Source organism: Arachis ipaensis, chromosome B06 (assembly GCF_000816755.2).
Source record: "Arachis ipaensis cultivar K30076 chromosome B06, Araip1.1, whole genome shotgun sequence".
Taxonomy (NCBI): Eukaryota; Viridiplantae; Streptophyta; class Magnoliopsida; order Fabales; family Fabaceae; genus Arachis; species Arachis ipaensis.
Window position 1 is genome coordinate 5,783,152 of NC_029790.2, and position 15,759 is coordinate 5,798,910.

The 15,759-nt window shown below is 33.9% G+C and overlaps 5 protein-coding genes across 6 annotated transcripts; 2 read left to right on the top strand and 3 right to left on the bottom strand.

The window, feature by feature from the left end:
- LOC107645545 (DNA-directed RNA polymerase V subunit 5A) lies at positions 2,221-3,429 on the top strand (the record flags this gene model as incomplete). The annotated part of the gene is given in 4 exon segments (XM_016349600.1): positions 2,221-2,442; positions 2,530-2,706; positions 2,797-2,910; positions 3,048-3,429. Coding segments are annotated over 4 exon segments (639 nt in total), but the record flags the coding sequence as incomplete, so codon positions are not given.
- Positions 5,229-7,638, bottom strand: LOC107645547 (mitochondrial fission 1 protein A). Its single transcript, XM_016349602.2, has 5 exons — positions 7,450-7,638; positions 6,515-6,653; positions 6,122-6,243; positions 5,602-5,665; positions 5,229-5,511 (listed from the first exon to the last, which is right to left on the bottom strand). Exons 1-5 carry the CDS (start codon positions 7,540-7,542, stop codon positions 5,426-5,428), a joined length of 504 nt encoding a protein of 167 aa, XP_016205088.1. The 5' UTR covers positions 7,543-7,638; the 3' UTR covers positions 5,229-5,425.
- On the bottom strand, positions 7,676-9,101 carry LOC107645546 (putative methyltransferase DDB_G0268948). Its single transcript, XM_016349601.1, has 2 exons — positions 8,810-9,101; positions 7,676-8,560 (listed from the first exon to the last, which is right to left on the bottom strand). The coding sequence occupies exons 1-2, from the start codon at positions 8,957-8,959 to the stop codon at positions 7,925-7,927; spliced, it is 786 nt and encodes a 261-aa protein (XP_016205087.1). The 5' UTR covers positions 8,960-9,101; the 3' UTR covers positions 7,676-7,924.
- LOC107645548 (pyrroline-5-carboxylate reductase) lies at positions 10,752-13,170 on the top strand. Of its 2 annotated transcripts, XM_016349604.2 has the most exons (7): positions 10,752-11,044; positions 11,112-11,160; positions 11,251-11,342; positions 11,433-11,505; positions 11,589-11,709; positions 12,091-12,196; positions 12,704-13,170. In XM_016349604.2, exons 1-7 carry the CDS (start codon positions 10,844-10,846, stop codon positions 12,884-12,886), a joined length of 825 nt encoding a protein of 274 aa, XP_016205090.1. In that variant the 5' UTR covers positions 10,752-10,843; the 3' UTR covers positions 12,887-13,170. The 2 variants fall into 2 exon arrangements, with proteins under 2 accessions (XP_016205090.1, XP_016205089.1); XM_016349603.2 differs by having other exon boundaries at positions 11,112-11,342.
- LOC107645549 (lycopene beta cyclase, chloroplastic) lies at positions 13,690-15,746 on the bottom strand. Its single transcript, XM_016349605.2, has one exon. The coding sequence runs from the start codon at positions 15,332-15,334 to the stop codon at positions 13,805-13,807; it is 1,530 nt and encodes a 509-aa protein (XP_016205091.1). The 5' UTR covers positions 15,335-15,746; the 3' UTR covers positions 13,690-13,804.

The window sequence follows — 15,759 nt, forward strand, 5'->3', positions numbered from 1 at the left end:
TCCTTTGCATGAGATACCCAAACATAAAATTACTTTTACTTTTTTCATAAATTTAAAAAAAAAAGATAACTCCAAAAAAGATCTTTTTTTAAAAGTTCACCCAAATAAACCCTTACTTTATAACTAATTGTCCAACACTTATAAGTTAAATATCTTTATAGATTAATAATAAATGTCATCAAAATATGAAATTAACATACATTAAAGTGACTTATAAAAGAAGAACAAAGAGAGAAGATAGTACAAAAGTCTTAACATTAAGATATAAAGTCAAAAGAATTCAATTAGTGTATCAATTATTGTTTAGTTAATATTAATTAATTTTGAAAACATTATGTTTTTTTATCTTAAACTTTAANNCTGGCCATTAAATTGCTGCATGCACATAACGTGAGATTTAAATCACCAATACTTGATTGAGTAGACGAGTGAATTGTCCACTCAATCAATTCAAGTTGGTTAAATTTATAAATTTGGATCTTCTAAATTTTAAATTTGTATTTTAGAAGGTAAAATATGATCTTCTATTCTTGAATAGTTTTTTCTCATATTTATTTTTTGTCTCACCTATAAAATAAATAGTAAGAGATCATACTTTATTCTCTAGAATAAAATTTAAATTTTAGAGAATCCAAATCCTAAATTTATATATATATATTATTGCATAGAGCAAATGGACCAAAAATTATTCACACTAAACCCAAACCTACTGATGGACCAAATCAAATAATATGAAGACTAAACCTTAACCCATAATATTTGACAAAAATGGGGCATCACATACCAAAAGAGCCCAACAAATTAATCATCACCGCTATCAGCCTATTAATCCAACATAATTAGGAATAATAATGTGACAGATTCTGCAATCTTCAAGAAGAAGAAATAGTGGTTCATCTGACCCGATACTTTAATTACCTTCTAGCTTTGGTATTACCTTCTAGCTTTGGTATTAATAGCTTGTTTGGGTGACTTCTAATAAAATATCTTTTTTTTAATTATTTTTTTTAAAAGATTTTATGAAAAAGTAAAAGTAATTTTATATTTGGATATCTCATGTAAAAATATATTTTTATTTATTAATTATGTTTGAGTATAACAATATAAAAGTACTTTTTTGTTTATTTATTATATGAAAAACATCTTTTTTTTTAAGAGAAAAATATCTTTAAAAAAAAAAGGTAAATTACGTGATTGTTTGGGCACCATTATTTTGATAAAAAAATTTTTTTCAATGAAAAAAAGATTTTTTTTATTTTTTAGCGTATTTGGTAAATTTTGAGTAGTAAAAGTAAAAGCACTAAAAAAATTAGAAAAACATTTTTTTTGTACATGTTTGGGCGCCATTATATTGAAAAAAGATTTTTTTTTATTTTTTAACGTGTTTGGCAAATTTCTAGTAGTAAAAGTAAAAGTACTAGTAAAATAAATAAAAAAGATCTTTTTTGAGAAACTGTGATTTACATCTTTTTTTAAAAGATCTTTTTTCCTTACAAAAAAGATATTTTTCATGTAATAAATAAACAAAAAAGTACTTTTATATTGTTATACCCAAACATAATTAATAGATAAAACGACCTTTTTACATGAGATATCTAAACATAAAATTACTCTTACTTCTCTATAAGATCTTTTAAAAAAAGATAACTCGAAAAAAGATCTTTTCTTAAAAACTCACCCAAACAAGCCCTTTGAGAAGCTATAATTTACATCTTTTTTTAAAAGATCTTTTTTCCTTAAAAAAATATTTTTATGTAATAAATAAACAAAAAATATTTTTATATTGTTATATCCAAACATAATTAATAGATAAAAAGATATTTTTACATGAGATACCAAAACATAAAATTATTTACTTTTCTATAAGATTTTAAAAAAAAATTCAAAAAAAAATATTTTCTTAGAAACTCACCCAAATAAACCCTAAAATTTTTCAAAAAAGATGTTTTTTTTATTTTTTTTTAGCATTTTTACTTTTATTAATAGAAATTTATCAAACATATTAAAAAATAAAAAAAAATATTTTTTCATTAAAAAAATATTCTTTTATCAAAATAATCGGTCCAAACAACCCCTAAAAACATGTTTGATATAAATAAGCATTAGGTCAAAAGTAATAAATACATAAATAAAGCAGCGCAGAGCAGAGTGGGAAGAAAGAAGAAGATGGCGGAAGCGATGATGGTGGAGAACGGCAACGGAAACGGCAAGGAGGACTTGGGTGAGTGCTTGATCGGATACTTCGACGAAGGTAGCCATGAGTCCCACAGGTACTACCTCTCCCGAAGAACCACCCTAGAGATGCTCAAGGACAGAGGCTACTCCATCCCTGCTTCTGAAATCGACCTCTCTCTCTCCCAATTCAGAGCCATTCACGGTGATTCCCCCGACGTCGACCGCCTCCGCTTCTCCGCCACTCACCTCTCTGATCCTTCCAAGAGGGTACGCTCTTATTTCAAAAAGTTGCTGCCTTTAGGGTTTATAAGTAAAAAGAGGATTGATTCTCTTGCTTGCTGAAATTGATTGCAGATTTTAGTTATCTTCTGTGGCCAACACATTGTGAAAGTTACTTCCATCCGCAGCATTGCAGCGCAGATTGTCAATAGAGAAACTTTAAGTGGCCTCATTTTGATTGTTCAAAGTACTATTACTAGCCAGGCCTTGAAAGCTGTCAATCTTTTCTCATTCAAAGTTGAAATCTTTCAGGTATCAGGATACATGCTACTATCATACTTGTTCTTATCTGTGCTTACCAAAGTTAATCATGTCATGCAACCTTTTCTCCTTATGGTTCAGATCACAGACTTGCTTATTAATATTACAAAGCATGTATTGAAGCCAAAGCATGAAATTCTAACTGACAAACAGAAAAAGAACCTCCTAAAGAAGTACAATTTAGAAGAAAAGCAGGTCAGTTTATGTATGATTCTCTTGCATTACAGTGTCACATTACATGTTTTTTGTGCATAAAATTTGATTGTTACCATCTTAGAGTCAGAATTATTGTTCACATCATTCTGATTTAAATAAAGCTTTGTTGTTGTCAGCTACCCCGCATTCTACAAACAGATGCAATTGCAAGATACTATGGACTAGAGAAAGGGCAAGTAGTTAAGATAACTTACAGTGGTGATATCACTCAGATGCATGTCGCCTATCGATGCGTTTGGTGATGCTTCTTTCTTGTATGCTGCTGGTAGAATTCGTAGAAATGCTTAAGAACTAGTTAGTACATCATTGTATAATTATAAGCTTATGCCGTAACTTGCATGCGGTTTGTGTGAATTTCACTCGAGCAGATGAACAAATCCACATTGAACAGTTTCTTTGTATGACTAGTTTGGAAATCACAAACTGCACTATGTTAACTTTTGGCCTACTGAGGGTATGTTTCATGTGGAAGTAAAAGTAAAGAGATATTTTCATAAACATGCATTAGTCTTAAAACATAACTATAGTTGGTTGCTGGAATTTTTATGTTGTGTTTTTTAAGTTAGAATTTATTCTCGTTGTGTAATTATGGTGCTTATCGTTCAATAGCTCTTTTAGGTTGCTTCAAATTCTGATATATATTTGATTCAATAAAGTTGGTGTGATCTAATTGCTCGCAAAGATAATTTGTCAAAAGACGTGAACACAAATTAAGTAATGTTTATGTCTTTATGGACACTTCGGCTATACTATAGGCAACCCCCAAAGAAACAAAAACTTGTAGCATAAACTTGGATTAAGAATGATAACTGTGCTGGCAGCTTGGATATTAATGCATGCTTTCATCAAATTCAGTCTCCCCAACTGTAGAGTGTAGACCCACATTTTTACATTTTTTAGTGCTTAATACAACGCAACATAAGGTTTGTTTGGATAAGCTTCTAAGAAAATTTTTTTTTTAGTTTTTTTTTTTAAAAAAATCTTATAAAAAAGTAAAAAATAATTTTATATTTAGATATTTCATATAAAAATATTTTTTTATCTATTAATTATGTTTGAGTATAACAATATAAAAGTATTTTTTTGTTTATTTATTACATAAAAAAATATTTTTTTTACAAAAAAAAAATTAATTATTTGGATATGACATTTTATTACTTTACTACGACAGTTATTTATTTTAGTAATTGAATTGAAAAATGTATAAATATATTTAAGGTAAAATACTAAATTGGTCCTTTAAATTTAGGCGTAATTCTGATTTGGTTCTTAAGATTTAAAGTGTCCTATTTGAATCCAAAAAAGTTTTATTTAGTTTTAATATAGTCTCACCATGGGGTTAAAATTAAATAATTAATTGTGTTCTATAGAAAATATTTCATTTAAATTGTAAGAAAAATAATAAATAAATATATTGATGCATTCACGGTTGATTTTATACCTCTAGAGCTTGTACTTGTTCTGAAACTAAATGAAACTTTTTTGGATTTAAATAGGACACTTTAAACCTTGACCAAAATAAGATAGGACACTTTAAACCTTAAGAAACAAAACAGGATTATGTCGAAACGTAGGAGACTAATTTAGTATTTTACCCTATATTTAAAGGAGAGTGCTAGGTAAACAATGACCATTTTGAACAATATGAACAACCACAAATCAAATAAAAATACCCTATATCTTAATTTAATGCTACTAATTAAATTTAAGATTAATTTATTCTTTTAACCCTATTAATTCACATTGTTCACACCTTGTTTAAAAATATTATTGGGTACTCTTTTATGAACACCTGATATTTGGAAGATACTTGTGCTAAACCAAAAATAATAATAAATAAAATGTATGACTAATAGAGATCAGACACGTACCTAGTACAACCTACACATTTATTATATTTTAACCTTTTTTTGGTCGTGATTATATTTCAACCTTAAAAAGGGCCTACAATGAATACTTGCAACCAAACGATTGGGGTTGAAGTTTGGGGAAACAAAATCCCGCTTCGTTTATATTGTACTTTTGTACTTGCTTGTATCAGGAGTAGCCGAGTAGGCCACTCCATGTGACGGGGAGTGGATCCTCTCCAGTGAAAAAAAAACTGGATAGTATGCAGTGTTTAATCTAACCATTCATTACTCTCTCTCTTATTTATTTCTGGTCCCACTTATAAAATCAAAGGTGAGAGATCACACTGGATTCTGTCAAATGTTAAAAAAACTGGAAAGGATCCATTTCCCCATGTGACGTTCCTCTTCATCTAGCTCCCGCATCCAGTGATTTAAATTAAGAACATAATAATAATAATAATAATAATATTTTGCATTTGAATTTTGACCAGGGAAATTTGAAATAAGCTTTCTGTTAAAATGCTCCTTTTGACAAACTAGGATGTTAAAAAGCGGTATTTGTTAGTACATAGTAGACGCTTGTTTGTCATTGACTTTGAACACGTTGTGCAGCACATAAAACGAACAAAGAAGCCAAAATATGCTCAATTCTTCCGGGCTAATGCTGCAGCGAGGCCACCAACTATGAGTCCCACAGCAGTTGCAGTGATGCCAATTCCTATAACACCATCTGCATCGTGTAACACATTGAAATTTAAGTTCAGTTAATGTTCCAATGCCTGATAAGAAAAGCTTGAGTAAGAAACAGGTCAGCTATTACCTTTAGCAATTCGATCTTCAACTACTTTCTTAAGGGACAGTGCCTGCCTCCAATCAGGTGCAATCTGCAACAACAATTAAGGGAGAGAAAATGTTGAGACAGAATTACTCAATGTTAATGTTAAACAATTGTTGTAAACAGAGTCATAGATAGGCCATAATGAACAATCTAAATAATGGACTCATCTAACCTCACTAATTAGCAATATATAGATAGATAAATAGATGTTAATAGTTAAATAGACTCTACTATGATGGAAATTTCCATGCGTTGTGATATCATAACGTAGATAGTTGTATATCAACCAAATGGAAAGAAACTAGATGATAAGGAAGATAAAGGGTTTTAGTTTTAAAGCCATGCTCCTGGCAGACGAAGATAAACCATATTCCGAACATAGAGCTTTTGAGCAGCAATATCAGCAAAGACATGGCATCAAAGATTACACAATGGGATATCAAGGAAAATGGAGGTTTTTACTTTTTAGGCATTGTGTTATCTATAAGCGAGAAAGACAAACCTCTAGGCATTGCCCCAAAAGTTGCCGACTCCTACCATAATCGTTACTCCTGTAATATCCAACAGCCAGAAGATAAAGCTTCTCTCTTTGATGCAAAGGACTTTTAGTATTGCCCAAAGAAGCTGTAAATCACAATTAAGGATGTAAATGATCAGCCATGAATTTGAAGGTCATATGACAAACACAAATGTTTTCAGAAGAAAAGGAGAACATAATTGTTTTCAAATAACCATAAAAGGCTAGTGGCAAAAGGCAGCAACATAAACATTAACACTATACAAAGAAACAATTTACTAAAAGCAGATCAAGGTGCCATATAAACAAGAAGAAATATTAAAAAAAAAATGGAAAAGCAACTTGAAGAACTGAAAATGATTCAGTAAGTGATGTTACTTTCAAGCATGGCTATCCCGCGCTGAACATCTTCTTTTTGCCTTGAATGAACTAGAGCCCATGACAACCTCATTATGCTTTCATTCTTCCTCTCCTCATTGTCCCCGTTGCTAGCCTCCGCGACTTCTCGCTCGCATCCCTCCAAAACAATCAATATAGTTTTAGACTGAAAGTAATTAAAAGCAAATAGCAGCAAAGAGACCACATTCGCTGCGTGCCAGTACATTACATCAAACAAAAATAACCTCCTCAAGTTAACAAACAAGGAACATTGAAACTTCTGCAGTCACCAACTCACCATAATTGATCATCACCAGGGGGGAAAGAGAAACTCTTAGGGCAGAAATTTTTAGTATTTTTTGCCAGCACAAATATTAAATTGTCTTTAACAAATAAATTTTACTAATTCATGTATGCAAACTCTGAAAAATATAGGTGAAAACTGTATTGATTCATATGTGCAAAAATCAGGTAAATATAGGTGCAAACTACATGAACGTATGTAAATATAGGTGCAAATTATTTCTAGCCAAAAATGATAATATTTGCTCGTCATGTAGCATTGCTAGCCGGAAAATGCATATATTCTTCCCCTCAATTTTCATTTTTGTTTTTCAATAAAGATTACAAAATGGTTCCTAATATCCAAATGATTCCATTTAAAAGGGGAGAAAAAGAATCCCAACATCATTTAGGGAAATTCTACAATCATGATGATACATACACAGAGTTAACGCAAAGGAATTGAGCCAATAAATCGAATTAATTGCTTCGTGATCGTCAATGTTTGAATTCCATATCACACTAGCCAACAAGAATAGTTATGATTCTACAGCTTTAAAAACACAGAAAAACAAAAAGATTTTTTTTTTTCTGATTGAAAAAAAAGAAGAAGTAAATATTGGAATATTCGATAGAGGGAAGGGAGGGCTTACAGCGATGACGTCACGGTCACACCAAGGGATCTGGTCGCCGCCGCCGAAGAAGTTTCCGATGGATTCAAATATGCCTCCGACCTTGGAATCCATTGATCTGCGTTATCAATCTCTCTCGGCGGTTTTCACACTTTTGCCTTCGTAAATTCTCTTCTACACAATTCCTTATTATAGCTTTGGCCTAATCTCTCCAACAATAAAAGTATAAAACACACATTTAAACGAGTTATTGAAGACCAAATCTTGTCAGATACATTATGACTGGTTTTCACATCCAACAATTCAACCTTGCTTTGTAATTCTTCGCCCATGTAATCAAAGATCAATTATGGATCAAATATATAAAACTTGCTACTTAGTAAGTAATTAACTTTGACAAATTATTACTCGCATAAAGTTATCTAATAATTTTTAACTATCATTCTCACACAAGAGTTTTAGAATTTTCGCGCAAAACTAACTAAATTAAATAGTTTCAAGCATCTCCAACTTTTCCAATTTTGACAACAACCGGAAACTTGGCAACCCTTGGACCGTTATGACCCCAAGCAACCTTAAACTTTTGAACAAGATCCTGTCCAAGAAGTTCCACTCCTTTGTCCTTAGCCGTTTGATATGCTGAACTAGATCTTATTAAAGTCAAATAATTGTCCAAATCCATAGTAACCTCTGACACAAACTCAAAGGGTCCAGTGTGATCAGCACCATCAACAGGCTCAAATGGAAAATCAATGCTCCTATAATTATCTTCAACTAATTTCCGAGCAGGGTCCCAATAGGGACTCAAAACATCTTCATAGTATTGATCAAACACCTTGTCCACTTCCTCACTAACTCTTGCTACATTGTAACATATAGCAGCAATGACCCCATGAGGCTTCTTGAGAACCCAATTCACTTGTTTGTAGAATGATGGCAGGTCAAACCAGTGTAGGGATTGTGCAATGGTCACAAGGTCCACACTTCCTTGAGCTGCTACCTTTTGTTCAACCTCTTCCATGGACATTATTGGTGGGGTATGTTGGTATTTCACATTGGGTAGTTTGGTTGCAAATTCAAGCTGCTTTTCACTAGTGTCTGTGCCTATCACATTCTTGTATATAGCAGCTAACTGTAACAAATCATAACAAAATCACTAATACAATGTATATTATTTGTATTCATTTTCATATTATGAAAGAGAACTTTAGACCAACGGTTGAGTTGTCTCTGTGTGACTTCAAAGTCACAGGTTTAAGCTATCGAATCAACCATCCTAAATTAGTGGAATTAAGATAACTGATTCTCCCTCAACCACTAGAGAACTAACTGAATTAAATACTACACAAAGAGAGATAGAAGAGAAAAGAGAGAAGGGTACATGTTTAGCAGCCTGGCCACTTCCGGTACCAACATCCCAAGCTAGTTCATGAGAGGGAGTTTTTGAAGCTATGAATTGGAAGAGCTCTGTGGGATAGCTTGGCCTTGCCTTTGCATATTCCTTTGCCTGTTTCAAAAATAGATCTGCCATCTCTTACTTATATGTTCTGTTTTCTCTCAAAATTTCTTGTATCTTCATCAATCTCCTCATCATGATATGTATTTATATATCACTATAGTTAGATAGGCCTCCCTCAGTTAAATAATGTCTTGTGTGATATGCAATACCAATTTGGATTCCTATATGTCAATCAATCATAGCTTGGAAAATATACACCACCAATCAAATTGGAGTGGAAAATTCAACTTATCTTGGATGACCCGTACATTATATAATTGAAAGGCACTATGTTTGTCCAAGTTAAAGTGTTATGCTGAAAAGTATTTCCATAATAGACTCGTATGCAACAGAAATACATACAAAATTTGCAACTTAAAAGAAGAATTATTATTTTATCTAACAAAATTTTAAAAAATTAATAATTAATTTGATAATTAAAATTTATTAGAAATTAAAGTGTTGAGTCATTTTGTGATGTAAATAGAAAGTAGGAGTAATTTCTCTTCCTATGACATGTAACGATTTCTTGTATTAGTTTTACACCTTTACCATCAGTCACATGTTCACCACCACAGAATGAAGACAAATCCACAACAATAATAATATATAGCAACGGTGAGGTGGGTTGTGCGGTTGTTGTCTTCTTCTTCAGATCCCTTCAACTTTGATCACTTCTAAAATACTATATTAATTGCTGAGTCATTAAATTGTCCATGTGTGTGTGATAGTGATCACGGATTCTTTATTTCTTGATTCTCGATCAAGTAAAGTAATGCAGGAAGAGTACGAAATTTCATTATATAAACTTGCATGTAGTATAAAACTTCTTTATGCTAATCAATAATCCTTCACCCCTCCAAAAGAGAAAATGGTAGTTTTATTGGTTTATTTGTGTCTCCCCTAATAACATCGCTGCAAAAATAATATTTCTATTGCTTTAAGTATATTTAGAAAGAAAAGCACATTTATTTTTTTCATTTTAAATTCACTGCCTTTAATTGATTTTGCACAGTATGTTTTAGGATAATGATTAATCCGTTATAAATTGAAATATTATTTAAAATTTCGTCATTAACTAAGATTGTATTTTATCAATAAGTTATAATTCAAATAACATAGTCTCTTCATTCTCGCCTAGAAGTGTTGGGTTCTAGTCTCACTGACTGTACTCCTTACTTCAGAAAAAAAAAATATTGTATTTATTTATACTTTATAAGACATAAACCAAGAATTCTAGCACACTAAATTAATGTATTTTATATCCTTTTTAATAAGAGACACAATTTATTTTTTTATTATCATTATCAAAATTTTATAATTATAATTTTTATTATTTTATTTTTTATTCTAAATTTTGTATAAAAAATAAAAATAAATTAGACTTTTTTATTATTTGTTTATATTTTATATACAATACACCATGAAACAAAATACAAAAACACTAATTTTTATGTTAATATCTTATGTATTTATGTTATCAAAATCAAAGGCAGCTTAATAAATTACTATATACACAAGACAAAATTTAAATTCGAGATACTTATTTAAGCATATTAATAAATTAAATACTAATTCAATCCATAATTATTCATTACTTTAATTAAACTATTGATAAATTTTTTCATTAGAAATGCTAGAAAACTATTAAAATGTATTTTTTTAGTTATTAATTAATTATCAATATTGCCATTGAGTAATAGCTCAAATGGCATAGTCTCCCCATACTCAATTAAGAGGTTGCGGATTCGAGTCTCATATCTTTGGTAAAAAAAAAATTAATTATCAATATTTAACAATATGAATTAAAATATATTATTAAATTAATAAACTGGAAGAAGAAGAGTGGCCGAACTCTATTTTAAATTTTTAATACTCACTCACTGCCTCAAACGCGTACACACACACACCGAGAGAATGGATATCGTTCCGATCCCCGCGGACACCTACACGCTCGGATTCATCGGCGCCGGCAAAATGGCCGAGAGCATCGCCAGAGGCGCCGTCCGCTCCGGCGTCATCCCCGCTTCCCGCATCTTCACCGCCTCTCACTCCAACTCCTCTCGCGCCGACGCCTTCCAATCCTTCGGCGTCTCCGTTCTCTCCTCCAACGACGACGTTCGTACTTGTTCTTCTTCTTTCCGAATTTCATTCTTTCTGCTTTCCTAATTCCTCGCTGCTGCAGGTCGTGAGAGAGAGCAACGTCGTCATTTTCTCGGTCAAACCTCAAGTAGGTATTGTCATCAATCATTCACACTCTCTCTTTCTAATTACCGCCGCCTTCAACTGCATTTTCACTCCATTTTCTCCTTGTGTTGCTGCAGTCAAGGATGTGGTCTTGAAATTGAAACCGCTTCTCACAAAGAACAAGCTATTGGTTTCCGTTGCTGCTGGAGTCAAGCTCCATGATCTTCAGGTCTCCCAATGCTTTCATCTTTTCTTTGATTTTACTTGTGGACTATAATTTCAAAGTTTTATTGCTGATTGCATAATTCATGAAATGTAGGAATGGGCTGGCCACAACAGATTCATTAGGGTAATGCCTAATACACCTGCTGCTGTTGGCGAAGCAGCATCAGGTATTACCTTCTTTCTATTAACACCATTTCCTCTTTTCTTCTCTTTTCTTTTTCTTACTGAACTACAAGTTAAACTTTGACAGTTATGAGCTTGGGGGGAGCAGCAACAGAAGAAGATGCAAATCTCATAGCCAAATTATTTGGATCAATTGGCAAAATATGGAAAGCTGATGAAAAGTATTTTGATGCTGTAACTGGTCTGAGGTATGTACATCCCATTTTCTTGTATGATATAAGATTTGGATATTATCTTACTAGAAATCTACAAGAAATTTCATGTCATCTTTGAAAGAATACGATTTTCTTAGTGTCTGGAACCTGAATACTCTGTTTGGTGATCACTATTCAGTTTTTAGGGATGTGTGTAGCAATTGAATCCAGGCCTTTATCCTAAGACCATGGCTCCTTATCTTCTCTATATAATACTTCAATTTTAATCCAAATAACAAAAATTGTTAATTGATTCCCTGCCCAACACTTATCTAACTACTAAGCCAGACAAGCATATATATTGTCTCTGCCGATATGTCAATTCGGAAAGCAATTTTGATTTCTTTATTGAATATCCACCCTTAAATTTTTCAGTGGCAGCGGTCCTGCTTATGTTTATTTAGCAATAGAGGCTTTGGCTGACGGAGGAGTAGCAGCTGGTCTACCACGTGATCTTGCATTGAAACTAGCTTCACAGACTGTAAGTAAAGTGAATTACTATCCTTTGACAGTTTGACCCCTAAATAATGGAAGTCATAGTTTAGCTCTTCCAAGATTTTAGAATATACTTTATATTTTACTCTCACTTGATCTTAACCCATTATGTTGGATGAGGAATAAAATTATTTCACTTTTCTATAACAAGGTATTTCCAGTTTGCTAGGATTGGGATTCATGATGGTTTAGTGTAACATTTTCTGGGTTACTATTATTGTTAGTTGTATTGTATATATGCAGAGTCAACTGAACTTAGTCTGTTATATAGATAAAGGGTCTCTAACAATGAATCGGGGGTTTGATTCACATAATGTAACGTGTCATCTATGCTACCGTTGTTACTGGTCAGTTTGGGCTTGTAAACTGTCAAATCAACTGCAACCTTCTAGTTTATATTAGCATCATTCAGACGACCATAGGAAGCCAAACTAGTTTGAAAGGCATATTCCGGTAGTTTGTTTCCATCATTGTGTGCGCATGTGTTTTCCAGGTATTGGGAGCAGCATCAATGGTCACTGGTACTGGGAAGCACCCAGGACAGCTCAAAGATGATGTCACTTCGCCTGCTGGGACAACAATTTCTGGCGTTCATGAGTTGGAAAAAGGTGGTTTCCGTGGAACACTAATGAATGCTGTTACTGCTGCTGCTAAGCGCAGCCGAGAGCTTGCCTAAATTGTAGGTACGAAGGGTTTGACATAGTTAGGACTTTTTGAGATATGCCATATATGAGTAAGCTTTCCGGTATATTGGCCAAGAAACAAATTATTATGTTCTTTGCCACTTTCTAGAATGGTGCAAGTTATGAAAGGATTTGGCCAACTAGCATAGCATCCTCATCATTTCCTTTCAGTATTATGAATATTGATGTTGCTACAATGATACATTACAATAAGAGGAGTAGAATAGCTTTTGCCATTGAATCAATGAGTTGCGACCATAAGCATTCCGAAGCCAAACTTGACATCCTTTTATATTTGAACTGTACCACCAAATTGATATGGTTCAATAGGCCCGTAAAGCAGATACATATCAAACCATGTGCCAAACTCAGTTTTGAAGTATTTTCAGTGGAAATAAAATTGTTTCATTATTATGTAAATGTTAACGTACCCTTTGCTATGAGCTTCATTCTTCGAGAAAATGACTTTAATCTTAGTGGACGATTAGTTAACAATCTTGAATTGCATTCAGTGTTATAACGGACATTTTTACTTATCATAGTTTCTAATCACGGTTGATGAGAAATAAAGGAAGAGGGGCCAAGTTGAGAATTGAGAAGTAAAATCCTTGTACCCTTCGGATGGTGGCTTAACTTGCATAAGTGAGGTTTATAAGTCAGACCAAAACCAGTAATTGAAAAAATGCCATGAAATTGAATTAGTAGGACTAACATCAGGGTTCCATATTAAGTATGCCAAATGCAAAGAGTGATGGGCATAACAAATTAGACAAAAATAAAAAATTGAGCACTCCTGTTTTAGTAACACGAATCAAACCAATATTATTATAAATTTATAAAATCAGACGTCAACTATAGGCGGAAGTATTATACAACATCTGCAGGATACACCAGATTAGTAGAAAGTCATCTTATTCTGTATCTTTTAACAAGTTGTTGATCATGTTTGCCAAAGGAAGAGTCCCCTTTGCCATAATCTCTAATCTAGATGTATTGGAAGCATAGGAAAATAGAGAGAGCCCAAAAAAAAAGAGTTCAGGGAGAAACAATCTCGATGACAAGAATCCATGCCAGTAACGAGGTTCTAGATCGAAAAATGCATCGAAAAATCTCCTTGTTCCTGGTAAATCAAGCTTGAGCAAGATGTCCATACCAAAGCAGAAGAACTCCCTCTGCCGTCGCCTCTGGATTGGCCATAAATCTTTCCACACTTGGGAGGATATATCGGCTCCCAGAAGACCTCTGTCGGAACCAAGACTTTGCACAATGGCATTAGCAACAATGGGAGCTGCGGCGAGAGTCCTTGCTACCATATACCCAGTTGAAGGATGCACCATCCCTGCAGTCCCGCCGATTCCAACAACTCTTTGGGGGAGAACTGGGAGGGGACCACCCATGGGAATGACACAGTGCTCATCTTCTTCAATGCTCTTCACTCTAATTCCCAAGTGTTTCAACCTTGCAACCATTCTTTCCTGTATATCATCCATACGTAACCCTGGCCGCGCAACAAGAGAGGTTTCTTCAAGAAATATCCGATTGGATGAAAAGGGCATGGCATATAGGAAGGTGGGAATTCTGCTATTCCTTTCCTTCAGCACCATGTCCCCATCCAGATGCGAATCTCTCCAATCCATGAAAAGCATTTTATCCACATCAAATGGATGTTCATCAACCTCAGCCAAGATTCCATAAGCAACCTGGTAACCGGGATTATAAGGTTTATCATACTGAACAAGGCATCTGGAAAAGCCAGTTGCATCAAGAACCACGGTAGCCTGAACCGTGACACCATCATTACAAATCAACAAAGATTTGGCATCCTCATGAATAACCTTGATGACTTTAGCTTGGTGGAACTTAACACCATTTGATATGCATTTCTGCATCATCTTTGACTTCAACTGCTTCCTATTGACCCTGCCATAAGGCCTATCAAGATCCTTCTTCTTGTTGTCATCAATGTAGACAACAGCACCAGACCAAGTGGTGTCAAGGCAATCAAGCAAGTCCATGGCCTCGAATTCATCGACCCAAACGCCGTAATTGTTGGGCCAAATCAACCTAGGGTTAGGGTCAATGGCACAAACAGAGAGCCCTGCCTCAGAAACCTGCTGCGCCACGGCGAGCCCTGCCGGTCCTCCTCCCACAACAGCAAGGTCCACCACAGCACCCTTTGAGGAATCATACAAAGGAAGCTCAAAATCAAGATTCTCTTTCTTGATCTCAGGAACAAGTTCAAGAAGGGCACTGCTACTAGCCCTCAAACCACCACCACCGCACTTACCCCACTTCACAAGTGGCTGCTTCTTAGAACCAAATCCAAATCTAAGGTCATGGCTTTGCAACTTAGAAGGGGCTAAAGTTCCCAGCTTTTCAGAATAACCGTGTAGTGGGTGCAAGAATTCAAGCTTGTTAGGTGTTTTGAGCAAAGTATCCATAGTTTACTATTTATCACATAAATCTCTCAAATGTTTATCCTTAGTTAATCTCCAAAAAAGACAAAATTACTCAAAACACCATCTGGGTCTCACAAATAGCAGAAAAACAAGAAGAATGATCCTAAAAAGTGTTGGAATTGGCAGAGTTACAAGACCAAAGTAGATACAGCAGAAACAATGGAAGTTTGAATAGTAGTGAATATGTTGGAGCAAAAGAAGAAACTTTAGTAGTTGGGGCAGTGTGAGAGAATGGGGTTATAAGGAGGAAGGTAGAGTTGAAGACTTACCATAGCCATGGAGAGGAGAGAGAGAGAAGAGGAAAAGGAACACCACGAACAAAGAGGAAAGAGAGTGGCTTTGGTAATGGTAAACCTCGTGTGGCCAACAGACACCACTTGGCCGCGACAAACCATCGTGCATCTATA